General features: G+C 32.5%; 1 protein-coding gene across 10 annotated transcripts in view; it reads right to left on the bottom strand.

Annotated features, from left to right (window-relative positions):
- LOC108695203 (dystrophin, isoforms A/C/F/G/H) overlaps window positions 1-18280 on the bottom strand; it is a 469808-nt gene that overhangs the window by 75260 nt on the left and 376268 nt on the right. For all 10 annotated transcript variants that reach the window (XM_018205000.1, XM_018188075.1, XM_018188076.1 and 7 more), the window contains one exon: window positions 5841-5985. In XM_018205000.1, the coding sequence (XP_018060489.1) occupies window positions 5841-5985 (145 nt within the window). The remainder of the gene's footprint in view (window positions 1-5840; window positions 5986-18280) is intronic.

The following is an 18280-nucleotide window of genomic DNA, read 5'->3' as shown; positions in this document are numbered from 1 at the left end:
AAAATTTTTTTTTTTTTTTTTTTTTTTTTTTTTTTTTGAAGAAAACGTATTTCTTTAGAAAAGTGAGTCCATCCGTGTTTTTACAAATTGATTGAGAAAATAATGACATAGTAAAACCAATTTAAAATAAATAAAAATGTGGATTACGTTATTATTTCCGATTTAATAATTACATCTTTAAAAGTAATATAAAACAGTTATTCTCCTCTTTCTTTCTCTATCTTTCTTTCTTTCTCACATATTTATTGTAACAAATAAGATAGAACGATGGTAATACTACAACATTGATGAATGCAGTTGATGATATCGTCATCGCCATTATTAGCTTTAGAAATGTTATTTAAAAGTTTCACTATCAATTATTTTAAATAAGTAAAACAAATAAATATTATTAATTCAAATAAATTAGTATTATTAATTTAAATAATAATGCTCTCATATCATAAAGAAGATGCATACCATCAGACGCTGCTGCATTGCATTGCAGAGATATTAACGTGTACATTTGTAATTACGTTTGACGGAGACGTTATGCAGCGGAGTTGGAAATTAGCCCACAGCAGCCAGCGAGAAGAAGTCGAGTGGGTAAAAAGGCACTCTTACAATATTGCACACCCGCTAGTTAACAAGATTATCTCTCGTCCTTCACGGAGTTAAGGATTTGCTGCGAGCAACACGCGGATCTTTTTCTGCGCATCCCTTTCGAGGGATGCCCCAGACGGCATGTTCATGTCTAGTTTTCTTTTTTATATTGCTATGAAGGAAAAATTCAATCACAAGAAGAACGAAATCGTAAAGCAAAAGGCCTGTCTTTAACTATTCACCGAGTAGAGAATTTTTTCATTTTTATGATTATTTATATATTTCGTTAATTTCATTCGACATTGATACTTCATAACAATATAAATTAAACAATTTTTATGTTTTATTTTCCAAGTCTTGATATTTTTCGTATGATTTTTCTTCTTGATTTTTTAACATGTGCTACATTGGACGTTGTGTCACTATTTACAAAAAATAGTTATTTTTTTGAAGAATAAAACGTATTTCTTTAGAAAAGTGAGTCTATCCGTGTTTTTATAAATTGATTGAGAAAATAATGACATAGTAAAATCAATTCCAAAATAAATAATCCAAAATAAATAAAAATGTGAATTACGTTATTGTTTCCGATTTAATAATTACATCTTTAAAAATAATATAAAACAGTTATTCTCCTCTTTTTTTCTTTCTCTTTCTTTCTTTCTCACATATTTGTACAATGACTGTTTATTGTCACATATATTTAATAATAATCGACACTTAGCGAACCAAAAATCTTGAAGATCTGATCTGTTAGAAGATAAAATACATTGCATATTATTAAATTATATTGTTAAATAAATCGATTAAATTGTTCTACAAAATAGATTTCATCACATATCGGCCATTAATCATTTTTATATTTTTCGTCGTTATTTTCTTTTTCTTTCCATTTTGAAGAATGATGATGCGGCGAGTATGGAGTAATAGAAATCTCATATTACGGTTATTCTTTATTTTTTCTTTCTCTCTTGTACAGATATCTCTTCTAAAGCTTTTCTATTACAAATAGAAAAGCTCACGTATAAATCATATGTATTGATTGCGATCGATAGATTTGAAAATTTTACGTCATAAAAAAATTGTAAGTGGATTAATTATGAATTTGTATTCTCCTTGTAAATTACACGCATAGAAATTTACGCACAATGCATACTTAACCGTGCAAGTCAAGATGTTAATTAAGAAATTAGAACAATTTAAAGCTATCCATCCACTTGGATAGCAGATGAACATTTTCTAATTGCTTGCAGCTAGACAATTCTCTTATCAATGCGGTTATCATTACGAGAGGTTAATTACAAGATATACAACGTGAGGCAACAATGCACTGATACATATCGCAATAATATACGAGCATCTGACATTAACAATAAGAATCTTCATTTAACTGCTCCCAACGGTTCGTATTGCGTAATTTATCTCCTCTCACCGAGGAGATAAATTATTTCAGAACAATTTTTTAATATACAACTCTCCACGGAAAAGGAATGTTCTTTGTCTGCGTGCTCAGTACAAAACTAAATAAATAAAAAGTAATATTCATACGATAACTGATTTAATTATTTCATTGCAGAATTCTATTAAAAAGAGATTTTTTTTCTCATATGTTTTATGTACATATTATGACAAATGATAAAATTATTTTAATTTAAATACACATTATATATTATTTTAAGAAGAAAGTAATCCTTCCACTTTTCACTTCTAAACCAAACGAAACAAAAAATTTACGATAATTAATCTGATTAATTCTATTCTATCTTTTTAATTCTAAATGTGCCTTATTAAACTTAAAATCAACAGCAAGAGCATGTCAATCGTCCAAATTAATTTTATTTCTTCGATGGAAGTAGACTTTCTTTTATTTACAATCCATTATGGACAAATTCCGTATATAAGTCGCTACTATTACCCGTCAGAGAAACGAACGTTAAATATTTCACGAACGTCAACGGACCTCTCCGTAAACAATCGAGGTAACGGCGCGATGAGAGGTTCGGACTCTCCACCAAGCCGAAAGAAACACACCGGCATAAATTCCAGAAGTTGACACTTGGCCAAAGTGCCCATCCGAAAAATAACCACCAAGCGCGACCGTCCTCGATGTGAAAAGCGAAAATTCCGACGGCAAGGCCGAAATAAAAATATCAATCGCTTCGTGCCGCGGATGCGTCGAGGAAAGATGGGCTCGGGGAAACGGTTGCGTACAATAGTACGAAAAATGCATGCTCATAGCCATGGACGTGTTTTGTCACGAACCAGAAAAATCCATCGAATTCGCGCTGCGAATCGATATGCCTCTCAATACGATACACCGGTCTCGACGTTACGTCGGCGGTTTTGATTTATCAGCCATATTCGCACGCGCGCAAAATGAACAAACGAACGAACGAACGAACGAAATAACCTGCGTGCGAAAGGTGCGTACATGAAACGTTCGTCGTCGGGACGTGCAACGATGCCGTTTGCAAGCGTGCGCGGGAATCGATCCGCGCGCTTGTAGGCGAAATGGAATTTTCAGGACGACTCCCGTAAGAGGAATGGCTATTACGCTCGTTACAGAGTTACATCGTCGGTTGCAACGGCGACTAAACCGTGCACGATCGGCTTTCATTTCGATTGCGTGGGAGCAATAAACGACCTTCTAATTACGCGTTTGTCGTTTCGACTTCGATGTTCGCCCCGATAGTTTCGATTCCGAGTGAAAAAATTCATTTTTTCTCCACCATTTCGTATCGGAGAGTGATTTCTACAGTTTTCATGAAAATATTAGAAACGTTTTTCTATAATTAAAATCTTATTCATAATATTAAATAATAATTGTAAAATTACAAGCAAAATTAAATTTTCATGACAACTTAGTGAACTTTTAAGCAAGCATTTATATGCAAACCTTGAAGAATTTTTAATATTATTTCAAAAAACATTTTAATAATACTATTCGTTATATTAAAATATTTATCAATAAAATTGATATAGAGTTAGTTAAAATTAAATTTTAACATCATAAATGAAAATACACTTTTATTTCTTTGATTTATTAATTATCTGTCATAGAAATAATTATCTTAGAATTGCTTTAAGATAATATATCCGATGATATTCCAAGATGATTTTAGACGAAAGTAAATTAATTAATATTATTCAATTTATTTCAAATATTAAAATATTCTTAGAAACAATGCAATCGCGCAGCTTCTTTTAAACATTAATAATAACATATTAATTACCTACAAGTTTTATTATATCCGACATCTACCGTTAATGAGACAATTTATTTTATTCCACAAAAGAATATACACAAATAGAAGCTCAACATTCGTGGCATCATAATAAATTTATTCAAGAAAAACGTGTTTTCGAATGTCAAACACTAATTAAATTAACAACATGTAATTAAATTGCTCGGGGCAAAGTCCTCGAGTTTCGCATACAGATAGGTTTAGGATTTTCACAGAATTATTTAGAATCATGTAACGCATATGCATGAGGGTAGAATTGATTAATTACTGGCAAATCATTTAAATTAAATCCGTACATAATCGATTACATTAACCGCATTTTCCCAATATGTGACAATTGGTATATCAAATTTCAAACTGTAACAATAATCTCGCGACGACTTCGTCGACGATAATTATAGAAATTCAATTCAATCGGCTTATTATTTATTAATAAAGTTGAAGAAAGAAGTATACAGATACTAAGAAAACATGAGAAATACCGAGATAATAGTCTTAATTGGATTTACAGTAAAAGTCGGGACAAACAATTACGTTAAGAAACAATCGTTCGAAGACACTTCGTGTTGCTGTCTTCGAATTTAAATTCTGGTGCAAAGTACAACCGAAGGAACGCGTATAAATCTCGAGCGAGTAAAGACGGTTGTAACATTATTGCGAATCTAAATCGACTCTTTAAAAGACGAGAAATAAATTTCATAGTATTAATAATATTTTACAAAGATAATACATCACTAAACGGAGATTTGTTCATTGTATATTTCATAATTTATTTTGATAGTAATTATTTTTTGCAAATTTAATTATAACAATATTATGAGAAAATCAAAGAAATTTTTTTCTCTTTCATTTCACTCAATAAATGCACTCAATAATATGCATATAAAATATATTATCTCACTGAGGCTGATTGTGAAATAAATCAATATGATTTTTATATTGAATTTCAAAGTGAAAATTTACGAGAGACATGTCAATATAAAGGTAATCACATGAGTACGGTTGAGCACCTTACTCTTCCGCTTGAGTAATTAAGGATAATCGATGGCCATTTCCTGTATTCTCCGGTGCGAGTGACAAATATATATGCAGAGATCTAGCCGCACGATGACATCAATGATCTGGTCGGGACACATGCGGCTTATCACCTCCGTACATACTCGGATATTACCTGTATCGATGGTACAGGCGCTTCTCTATGCGTGTTCTAATCTGGATTAATCCAAACTGGTGCACCTTTGTAGATTATCGCGCAAAGGATATTCATGCAATTATATATCCCGCATTATACAAAGTAAATTCAATTTTTAAGAGAATATGCGATTAAAAATTAGAGAGAATAATGAAAATAATTTAGAACAATATACATTAAAATAATGTTTTAAAACAATTTAAGTAATTCTCAAAATATATATTCGTCGATTGTGTTATTAAAAGTAACATCTCGTTAAACAGTGTTAAAAATCTTTTAAAATAGATAATATATTTTTATCACAAGAATTTAATAAATCGGAAATTTAATCAGCAGCGAATTTAATTGAAGCATTTAGCGCACAATTGACGTACGAGCAATGACGTAATTGAAGCTCAAGTTTCTATGAGGCGGAACACTCAAACGTGATGAGAATACGTAAATATCCGTATTCCGGATGAGCTGTCGTCTGTCGTAGAGACACAGTTGGAGAACACCCGCCTGATAGCGCATGAGTTTACGTAATTATATTCTATTCGTCAGTTTGCGAGGAGGGAACTTACAAACCTCTCGGAGGACGACTATATAAAATAAAATCGATTTTAGGTACATAAGTCATGTCCAAGTAACTTGGCTCGAATCCTGAAGTTTCGGGATTGATGCTATTGCCGCGAATCAAAGGATGTTAAATGGAGTATGCCCGTCTACTGAAGATAACGGATAAATGCTGACTAAAGTACGTCTACAGATTTTGTACGGACTGACTGAGTTCGATGAAGCGGAACCCAAGTAATCTATGCGCGAAACAGCATTCGATTTACCTGTTGTTTTTGTAGTGCAGCCACATCGCCGCAAACGGGTCCCAGGCCGGTGAGCTCTGTGTCTTTCCTTATCACCCATTCGATGAGTTCGCGCAATGATAGCAGTAAAGCATTCCAGTGTTCTGTGTTGCTCTCCAATCGATTTCTACACAGAAAAAAACATGCACGTTACACCCCATATCTATATTGGATTTTTAAATATATTCATTAGTTGAATATTACTCTCTAGTTTATATTTAATATACATTTATTTTTTTATCTCGTTTACATATAAATATATAATATATTATATAAATACAAAGTATTTGTATTAATCCAGAGATCACGTAACGAGTTAGATTCGTTATAACTTTCTGCGATGCAATGGATATAGTTTTTAAAAATAATTTAACAAATTGTTATTTATTGAAAATTATTTATATTTATGTTACTTTTTAAAAAAATATTGTATTTTATAAAAAGGTATATTTGAATTTTGTTTATTAATATCATATTTATTTCCTAAACATTGAATCCAAGCAGCATTTATTGATTATATATTGATTAAGTACATAATTGAACTTATTTCTTAAGTTGTATTTGTTTATTATTAACAATATATGTAAGAAATAGCATTCAATTAAATTAATAAAATCTATTCGAAGCAGAGACCTGGACCAAACCGTTTGAATTGAAACCGAAAATTTTTTCGTAATCCTTTTTTTCGGTGAATCAAAAAAATCATTTTTTATAAAACCGAAATTGTAATCGAACTAATAAAATTATTTTCGGTTTACGATTTTTTTTGGTTCTTTTTCTAACATAGGTTTCTTTTTTTTAGTTCTTAATCTAACATAGATCTGTTTCTTACAGCTGAGCCAATTGCATTAGTTTAGAGTTTATCTTTCTCCTCTCACATTGTAAGAAGAAAGATAAATTATCTGAGTTTTATAAATGCAATCAGCGCATGGATATGTGAGAAACTAATTGAACGAATGAACACTCTCTTTCTCTCTCTTTCTCTTTCACTCTTTCTCTCTCCTCTCTCTCTTTCCTCCTTTTTATTTTTCTTGTTGTTGTTCGCTTGCTCAAACCATATTATCACAAGTGTGATTTAAATCCTTGCACATGTATAAATATATAAAACATTATATTAAATAAATAATATATTTTAAAATTTATTTCTCTCTCCACTACATATACATACATATACAATTTAATAGAATAAATTTAACAGAAAAAAAAATCATTTGAAATTTTTAACTCCTCTTCTATTGCATGAGTAACTATAACTGGAGAAACTTGTTAAAAAAACCGTAATTTTTATGGTTTCAGTTTTCTTTACAAATAAAAAAACTGAATCTGTAAACTTATTCGATTAAATCATAATTGGAACTAAAAAAAATTTTTCGATTCGGATTCTTGACTCAAAGCATCAAAAAACTGAAAGAACATAAGAATGTTATATTTACATGGAAAGAACGATTTTGCAGATTTTTCTAAAAATTTAAGGATAGATAAATTTTTTAGGATAGAAAAATCGTTCTTTCCGTGTAATATTCCCGGAATGCTAAAATGCAAACAATGTCACACTCTCAATTTAAAAAGTTTATTATTTTTTAAGCCACATTTATATACTTTTATATTTATATTTTTAATAAATACTTAGAAATTTTTACTCAAATTTTATCATTTTTCAACTTTACAAATGATGAAAATAAATGCTGTTCTCTGGTCTCGACATTCGGAAATAAAGTCTCAACTGGTTAAAAGAGCTTTTCTGTCAAATGTATAGTCAATCATCAATACATCGAATTTTAGAATTGGTTAAAAATAATAAAATAACAAAAAATTATATACATTAAAAAAATTTACGAAATTTTAATAAATATTTGTTTAGATAGTACCTACTAATGAGACATTTGCAATAAAAGATACTTACAATAAATAAATATTTATTAAAATTCATAAAATTTTTTTTAGTGTAAACTTGAATTGAGAAGATGAGTAATTATACATGAATTTTTACAATTGTAATTAAAAACAGCTCTAAATATATACGTCATTCTACGACTTAGATAAGAAGGTACAATTACGAAATGGTACGGAAGAGAGAAACGATAACGAAATAAAATCCGCCTTTTGATTTTTTCCTGCTTGATACTCTTCAATATCCTTTTCACAATGAGATAAAAGTTGCCTATCAGGGTTATCAAATTTAAAATCGAAAACTCGATTATTTTATTTCATTCCAAATTATTCAAAATTGTTCCACCTTACCTTATAAGCTATAAACGCTATAAATATTATATTCTAATAATATAGTTTTTATGTTCAAAATTAATATAAGTATAATCTATAATGAGAATATCGGAGAATATTTTACATCAAAATGTTTACATCAAAAACGTTCTTACGCATCCATCCAAAGGATGGATTACAATCTCTGGACGCAACGCGCTGATAGATATTCACCACACAGGTATAAGCAGCGGCGAGAAAGACGCATAAAATGTTCGACTCGTAAATACGAGTAAAAGAGAGTACATATTTGTTAGGGACAGACAGGTAAAGTCGTCGACGGGAAAGGAGAATGAGAAAAAAGAGTTGGTAAAGCAAAGCGGCGCGCGAGTGAATGAAAGGAGAGTAAATGTAAAGTCTTGATATTGCTGATGCCAAGTGAAATCGGGCGATGAGTGAAAAAAGAGAAACGAAATAGTGACGCGAAGTACAGATAGAAAAGGAGAAATCAGATAGATACTTAAGATAAGTAGATTCATCAAGATTAGATTGGAAAAAGTAACGCGAAATGTAACGCGTCTCAATATGACGGAATAATAAAAAAAGATAATAATTCAGAAAAATGTAAATTGAAGAACAGACATTTTAAGAAACGTGAAAAGAGAGATGGAATATACTTGCAGATAAAATGTAATTCGAATAAAACGAGTAAATATGGAAAGCAAAAGAGCTCTGAGAAAATTAAAGTGGACGAGCATTTCGAACGACGACGCGCGACGCGGCAAATAAATAATGCGCCGCCGATGGAAAGCGACCGGGAAAAGGGAAGGCTGGTGATAAAGCCAATCGTGGACAAGAAGGAAAACGATCTCAGACAAATAGGAAAAATACGAAAAAAGCAGCGCGGACAGTGACATATAAAGCGTTCGTATACAAATGGATCTCGAAAGAAGGCAAGGATAATAAGAAGAGATTAAAAAAAAATAACAAAGAATAGGAGTTTGAAATGACAAGATCAAGAAATGCGAATGAATAGAGAGTGATCCTTGATAAAGAATGCTTTGTCAGAATAAAGTTGGTTAAGAGGCAACCAGATTAAACGACAAAGTAACTTTAGATAAAAAAAACGCAAGAGCGTTTTAAAAAAAAGTCTGATCATAAGATGTCTTAAGAAAGAAAAAGAGAAAGAAGCTATATTGTATAACGATATTTGCGGTAGAAAATTATCTATAAACATAAACACGCGTGGAATGCAACAGATAGATAAAATCGACAAATATAAATACAGAATAAATATTGAAGGACGTGCATAACACGCGTGTTTTGTTAATAGTAAGTAAATACTACTGGACGGAAGCGCCGGAAACGTGAAACAAAATGAAAGACCAGTGGGAAATCACTGGAAGACGTGGAAGCGCGAGAGACTGGATACAAAAGAGACGTCCTCAAAAAGAATGAGGACTCGTGACAGGCACCGCTGGGAGAAAGAAATGAAAGCAAAAGATGTTAGAACAAGGCAAGGGATGGGACAGATAAGCAGGATAAGTCAGAAGAAAAGAATTAGTCCGAGGAGATGATCTCGCAGATATACGAGATAATGGTCTCGCAAGTCTATGCACGTACAGATCATATATGGCATAACATAACATGATATAACATCTGCAGAACGTAGGAAAAGATACAGACAAACTCTTATCTTGTCACAGTATTAAAAATTTGTGAAGTAAGCAGTTTAATTCTTGACTCTTTTATTATATAGTGTAAAAAAGACGTTTATTGGATTGATATACGATTTAACTTTAACTTAATTTCCTAATGATTCCAATAACTCTCTCTTTCTCTTTCTCTCTCTCTCTCTTTCTAATTCTTATTTCAAAAACTTAGAAAATTTCAATTTACTATGCGTGTTATTTCTTCAACAATTCAATAAAAAATTACAGCGATAAAGATAATTTATAAAGAACCTAATGTAACTAAAAAAAATCCCTACAAATTCCGGAATTCCTTTTTATACAATAATATAAAGATTAAATATGAAATATAAAAGTGCAAATATAGAAAAATATAGAATGCGTCTGCAGGAACGAAAACAAAAATAATAAAAATAAGTAACGCTAAGCTGAATTTCTTCTTATTTCATTTCTTGTTTAACTCGTCGCCCATTATCTTGTCGGAACGACTCGTGCGCGGATGGAATCCAAAGTGGTCTGAGAATAAAGAAGCGTAAGGCGAATTAAAGCGGAAGACAGAGGCCCGAGAGACGAGAGCGGCATAAAGAGATAGGAAGCGCGAAGGAGGCCAGGAACTGAATGCTGCAAGAGAAATTCTCGGGTAAAGAGCGCCGGCCACCAGGACAACGAAGCACCGTCGCCGGTGCCGGAGGTCGCGAAATAGACGAAAGAGGAAGATAAAGGAGGCTGGTGGGCAAAAGGAGGGCAGGAAGGATGGCGGTTGGGATTTAGATTTATATTTCGCCATTGTTGCACCACCACTGGTGGCGACATCCACTTACTAGGTCACATTCAACAATTCCCATCGTCTTATTCCCCCCGCGGCCCCTCCTCCGAATGTTCCATATCGTCGTCGTCGTTCTCGTATCGCAAAGAAACAGTCTCGCGTCTGGATATATTGCGGTTATTGTAACGTCGATGAGAGCCGCGAGGAATTTCGCGTACTTTTGCGATTTGAGCGCGCATACAGGCGCACGTACGCGTATGTATACAGGGCTACAACACGTTACGATATTGCACCTTCTCCCAGGGAGATAAGGGCGCAAGGATATTTTGCACGATGGATGGTGGTACGGAGTTACCGGAAGAAATCGTCCTCATTGCTCCGACGAATCGTGGGAATAAACTTTTCTCGCTCCACGTAGCCGCTATATGCGGCGACTGATGCTCGCTCGAAAAATTTATTCCACGCTATGAGAGAAAAGAATTGATCTGCGAGACAACTTGAATATGCTTACATGTTTCCTCGAAAAATTGTATTCTTGTATTTGAATTTATAGGATTAATATAATATAACTCGAGAAAAAAAAAGCAGCTTGTAGATAGAAAAATTGCAATACAAAATGAAATTAGATGATCAAGGATTAATAATAAAGATTAATGAAGGCGATAAAATCATTTTTCTGCAATATTTCTCATAATATGATATTCCACGCTATGAGAGAAAAGGATTGATCTGCGAGACAACTTGAATATGCTTACATGTTTCCTCGAAAAATTATATTCTTGTATTCGGATTTACAGGATTAATATATAACTTGAAAAAAAAATAAAGCTTGTAGGTAGAAGAATTACGATACAAAATGGAATTAGATAATCAAAGATTAATAATAAAGATTAATGAAGGCGATAAAATAATTTTTCTGTAATATTTCTCATAATATGAAACACATTGAATCCTTTTCATCACGGTATGCTCGTTAAGATTCATAATATTGTCTGGAAATTATAAATTTTAATTAATCGTGGCTCATATATGCATAACGGTAATTTATCGTCATGTAATTGAGAAAAAACGAGGTCTGTATGATTAATAGGACGTGCATTAGACCTATGTCAGTAATGGAATCTTACGGTCACGAAAGAGAATTTGGCGGAACATCTATTTTCGCTCGTCGTCCGGCTGCCAGAAACAGGAGAGCCTCCACTAACGGAAAGATATACTTCTCGTTCGTGCGATCGCATTTCAATTGAAATGTTCAGTAAGTGGTGCTACACTGTCGCCTTGGCGAACGAACCAAGTTGCCCTGCGAGCGAGCGATCTTTACGACGTGCCAGGCTGATGTAAAATAAATCACCAGGAAATTTCCTGGGCGGCTATAAAAATCTGCCGAAGAAACGTCACGTATCTCGCACCTACTCGATAAAGTCCGACGTAGCCTCAAGTAAATAAATCATGAATAACATAACCGGTACTATAATTTTATTATTAAAGTTACTCTTACGGAGACGATTGTTTGTCAGGTGATCAGAGTCATTCGGGACATTAATTACTTCGAGTATATAACATATTTGAAGAAAAGTGGAGGGAAAATGTTTCTCTCCTTTCGTGAAGGGAGAAAATAAATAAATAGACTTATAGAATACTGTGATTTGAGAAAATATCTATTTTAATATACGTAAAAACATTATTCTATTTTAATATACAATTTTACATATACGCAATGTAAAATATTTTATATATAGAAAGTATAAAGTACTTTTATAATGAAACCCTTTTCTCCCTTTCCCGTAACAATATGCTCTCGCAAAAAATCGTTATGATAACGAAATTCTATAAAAATAGGAAATCAATATTACAGCAGAGATACAACGATGCTGCCTTTTTTCGTTTGCTGAGCAATTAAGAGACATGCCCAACGATATCGCATAAAGTGGAAAATCTGATTATGCGAATGCGAGAGCAGTGTTATTCAAGCTCGTCGTCATTTACAAGGAAAAGTAAAAAAAAAACATACACCCAGGCATATAGAATAAGACATGTACAGAATTGAATTGCGAAGCGTGGCGAAATGCAAAACGCGAACCGGCAGAGTCTCTGATTCCGCGAGATCGCCAGATTTAGCATACACAGTCGGAGATTAAGTATAATTAAAACGACGAGATGGGCACACATAGTTCGGCACACAAAGTACATGTAAGTCGATAAAACTACAACATCGATAGACCAGGGATTTGGGATAAGTCGAGTTACAAAACAATTCTTAACGACGACATTGAAATTCCGAGACGCACCTTTAATTTATCTTCATTGTCGAACACATTTAGAAGACATCTGCGAAAACAAGCGGAAGTCGTTACGTGTTTCGAGCTTTACGTCGGATTTTTCTCGAAACGTGGATTATCCAGCAAATAACGGAAACGATTCAGTGTAAATTCAGAAAAGGAATCATTCGTGTTTGAAAGGGGATTTGAAACAAAACTCAGAACAAATGTGGAATCTTTGAAAATTGTCGTCTCTTGCGATTTACAACAGTTCTTACATTTGTTTGACAAATTTCAACATTGTCCACAAATTGAATATTTAATCATATCTGCAAGAATTTATCTTTGTATAAATAACGAAATTTTTTTCAAACATAAGTTTTAGAAAAGTTTTATACAAATTTTAAGTTAAAACGTTGAACATAGAAAAATTTTTGAATATAGAAAATGTTCTATTCGAGGCTGTATATCTTACTACCGAATCATTGAAATTCATTGAAAGAATTTCATGAATACTGATAGTCTTTACAGAAACCTACAATGCGATTTCAACTATATCCTGCATTTATGCGACACAAGACTGAGTCTCTGCAAAATGTCTAGAAGGATGAATTTATGAATATAAAACAATACACACTTCATATATGACAATCCATTTGATAAAAAGATGTATCGTTTCACAATGTTAAATCTGCTATTCAGATTTGTGAGAAACTCCTGCAGTTCGATCAAGACATATTGTCAGATTGTTTTTCATGGAATTGCATAAATTTCTTGCACAAAAATATTTTAGTTTTTTAGTTTAATTTAATTCAATAAAATGTCACAGTTTCTTCATTGTATCTCAACAAATGTTATTGTTAGTTATTTAAAAACAATTAGTTGTTATTTGATCGTTTTTTAAATAAAAGGTCTACCACAGCAGAAATAAAATATTATATTATATCAGATGTTTATATCAAAGTATAATAATAATTGTTTTTTAAGAGAGTTAAGATTAAGAATAAATAAATAAATAAATAAATTAAAAATAATACAGAATGTGTATACAAAATGTGTAGATTGTTAACTACTATTATACGAATCATTACAAAATTAAACTTATATATAACTGTTCATATCCTTGCATTCGACGTGATTAAAATATACGCGGAAATATCATATGTCATTAAAACTCATTATATCTGCAGAACTGATTAATGCTGTTAAATAGATTTTCTTTAATAGATTTATTCATTCATCAAAATTAGTTATCGCATAAGTGTAAATAATTCTCATTTACTTCGGACAGTTTTAATATTGAATATGTTATTAATCAATTCGGTAATCAATTATGGAGACTTCGGTTGAAAATATATGACGAAAACTTTTGTTTGCTCAGTACGCATCCTTTTACTGTTCTATTCTGGCAAATGAGAAATATATTAAATTTTGATAGTCAATGCGAATCCACAGGGAGCTATCAAAATTCATTGCGGCCATCGATCTTGTGATAACATCGCGCGATCGCAATCTGCAACGTGGTCGCAATAAATTAGCTGCTGTTATAAATAGACTTCACGTCTAGACGAAATTATTATTGAGATAGTGGAAAACTGTCAAACTGTTTGCGCAGTAATATGGTACTTTGCATAATAAAATATTTTTTCGCTCCAGAAATATTAAAATATGTCGTAATGTACAATAAGTTAGTCGTTTATTAGTAAGTTATTGCAAATATGATTGCATACTAAATATATTGATGAATATTAACAATCTATTAATGAGTAAATGTCATTCATCATTGAACAAATCCTCTTCATTGTCAAACTGCCAATTAAATTAACGCGTTCGACTCGAAAATGTACGAGTTATGACCAACAAAATTAATTATACTCCATTTAATTTACGAGTATTATGAATCGGCTAACTCAAAGCGCGGAGTAACGATTATCAGTTTTTCTTACGTGTTCCACCTCGTTTTTTAACCCGGAAAATCTCGTCACTTAATGACACGGTCGTAAAACTGAAATTGAACCATTTCGTAGAGCGTGTTCGTTATCAGCGACACGACACCCCTGTGAAGCTCCAAGCTTCTTATCTATCAAGCGATTTTATCTTCTCTTTATGTGCCGATAAACATCTGGACCACCACAAGTTCCAATGAGATTAATTCCAACTGAGATCTGTGAAAGTTCATCGCGCTCGTACATCACCGTTCTTCTACGATATATCTGATATATATCGATTCGATAATCACATTACAATTAGACGTGAATCTCCACTCAATGAAGCTCTTTGATCTAATGTGCCGATGGCGATTCATGGTTGATGTTTCCCACGAAGACTCGTCAACGGCATTGATTCGTTGCTATCATCGTCCTTGTCGTTGTCGTCGTCATCGTCGCCGTCGCCAGTTAACGTAATAAAGCGGGCAAATGGAATTGCCGCAAACGGGCGGAGCGTTATAATTCAACTCTGGGGAACAATTTACCGGTACAATCCCAATCTGAGCGAGGTCGACTCGCTACACAAAACCGGTCCAAACTTCTACAATAAACAACATCAACAACGCCGCCATTAGCGTCGCGCCGCTAGCGGATCTGTCCGCGTCGCAGTTTTCGAGGTGCAACTCCGTCCGTTACGGACAATTGAATAGTGCGACCTGATACTAAAAATGGAGATAATAATGGGTTCGAAATGGACAAATACACGACTGTGTGCCATTAGTAGATAAGAGAAATATGATCCATAATGCGAAAATTAAATTCTAAATACTTTCTTATGATGCTTTAAACTATTTTAAAGTATCTATTTCTTGGAATAATAGACAAAGATATTATTTGTAAATATCAGAAATTATGAAGATTAAATTGAAAAGCTTTGATAAGATTTAGTTTCAAAAGTGATATATTAGGTGTAGTAAAAAGAAATCCATTATTTTTGCATGAAATTGAATGGAAAAATAATGGATTTCTTTTTACTACACCAAATATAAAATCTTTGTTGACATTTCATGAGTATGCTTTAATAAAGTATGCTTTAATAAATTGTGAGAAAACTATTTTGTGTTTATGGAAGAGAAATTTTGTTTATAACAAAAATAAATGTGACAGGTGCGATATGCCAATTGGTATTATTCGGAAAGGGTCAGTAATCTCAAACAAGTTTCGATCTACCGCAGGACGCCAAATCCACTCCTATCGGATTGTAGTTCCGTTAGAATCAGCTACTACGTGTGTTCAGTAAGTTATGAGCTCCGTTTGATAGCAATTCCGATAAGCTTCTGGTTTACGTGTGAGTTTATGTGTTTTACAGTTGTTTGCGTTGGTGCCATGTATTACTTCACATGTAAATCCATTATGTATGAGATTGCAAACGTAACCCTTGTAACGTTCCGCATATTTTTCAATATTTTAGTGAACGATCCTTTCAATTATTCCGAAGATCAAAGGTTTCTCGAGCGGATTACCTAGGCTTGACCGGGATAACCTATTGGAACAAGTTAACAATCAGAAAGAAAGGAAATGATATGATTGATTGAGTCATGTTTAATTGCAAGCGATTATTTAAGAACAAAACACCAACAAGTAAATCATTGAACAAACATAGTTTATCGATATAAGTTTACTGTATAAAATGCGGATCGTCATGCGCAAAACCGATATATGTAAGTTAATCAGATCTTGCTGGATATCTATTGCGCAATTTGATACGCCAGTTGTCGTTCGAGAGCGTAATATAAACTTCCGCTCGTAAAACGGATTCGCAATGAGTATTACGAGCGTTTGCGCAAATAACAGTAACGCATATTTTGTCGCGATCTGTATTCGAGTTGCAACTTCTGTGCATTTCATCGCAGCCGGGCGAACTAAAATATTTTTGCTGATGTTTTTCATATTCGCATAACCACGCCGCAAGATTATATCTGAATGATATGCGACAATTTCAGTGTAGGCATATCCGATAAAGCGGTAACTATTTTAAATGATGCGTTGTAAAATATAAAAGGAAAATATAGTTGCATCATACGTTCCGACGTTGATAGCTTTATAAATTTTATTTGCTTATAAAAATGTTACGATAGGAAAGATTATGTATACAAAGGTGTATTTTAAAAATAAAGTAGAACTAAGAGTACAAATAATATTCATATGTTATACCTACATTTTATTTCCTACCACATATAAGAAAAAAATTATTACTTTCAATATTTTATTGAGCAACAATACATAGATGCGCGCTAAAGAAATTTTTTAAATACGGTAAATACGGTCGAAAAACAATCCACTCTTTATTCTTTCCAGACTTAATCTATAATAAGAACCAAGAAACTTTATAAAAAAAATTGAATTCCGATAAAATGAGGTAATTTTCACATATAATTATTATATAATCATTATATATATTATATTATAATGTAGCTTATAATGATGAATATAGGATATTATAGATACAAAAAACACTCAATAATGAATGGTTTTTGAATTAGAGTATATTAAAAGTGCAAATATACTCATAAAGCACTTTTGATACATAATAGCTCAAAAATTATCCATTATTGAGCTTTACGTATGTCATCTTTTGTTCGTCATTATAAGCTATATTATAACTCTACATCTAACTCATTTCATCGGAATCCAATTTTTCATATAATTAGTATGAGGTTTTTTTTCACTTGTAATAAACTTGCTAAAGTCTTATAAACGTGCAAACGTCTGATTTAATATTGCACTTTAAAGAGCGTTTTTTAATTGTTACATATCGAATAGATATCGATTACAAAGTGGCTGAGAGAGGCACGTGGTTAATCCACTTCGAGTTTGCACAGTGGTGCAGCAGTGATGGCGGCAAATCAGAGAGCCGTTTGAATCGTTTACGGTATTTCCTAATGAGAATGCAAATACCGAAGAGAGGGCGAAAGGCAATGCCTACATTTAGATCGAATTCCCAGGATACGCTGGAGAGATTTCGAACTATTTTTTTCTCGTCAGAATCGAACGACGTATTGGTAGCGATTTCTGATCATACATGTATGATCAATATAGCTGACGTTTACGCATGACGAACTAGCTTCACAGAACCAGTCACAGTTATTTGTAATTCCTAAAGTGTAATGGTATTTAGTTAGGAGTTCAAAGGTGAACGATATTGACTAAGTTTGGTCGATACAAACGAGAATGCAAACTAAATATACATTGCTGCAACTTTGTTCTGTTTATATTACATCAAATCCCTCAAATCTCTATTGAATCCATGCACAATTTGATCCAAACAATTGAGGTCGCACGTCTGTAAAGTATACCTTTCAACTGACGTTTATAGAATTACTTCGTTTATATTTAACCCGGAAATATAATTCCATCTGAAATGTGTTTATACCCTAGCAGTGAGAAAATATGAATTATTGTAAAATGGATATTATTTTCTTCTTTTTTAAACATATTTTCTTTTTTTTTAGTAACTATTCTTTACAAACTTTTAAATATACAATTCTATCCAAAATCCACAATGAAAAGTATTAAA

The sequence above is a fragment of the Atta colombica genome, unplaced genomic scaffold (assembly GCF_001594045.1).
Source record: "Atta colombica isolate Treedump-2 unplaced genomic scaffold, Acol1.0 scaffold126, whole genome shotgun sequence".
Lineage (NCBI taxonomy): Eukaryota > Metazoa > Arthropoda > Insecta > Hymenoptera > Formicidae > Atta > Atta colombica.
Note: the sequence above shows the minus strand (reverse complement) of the source record. Positions and strands in the feature narration are given on the sequence as shown.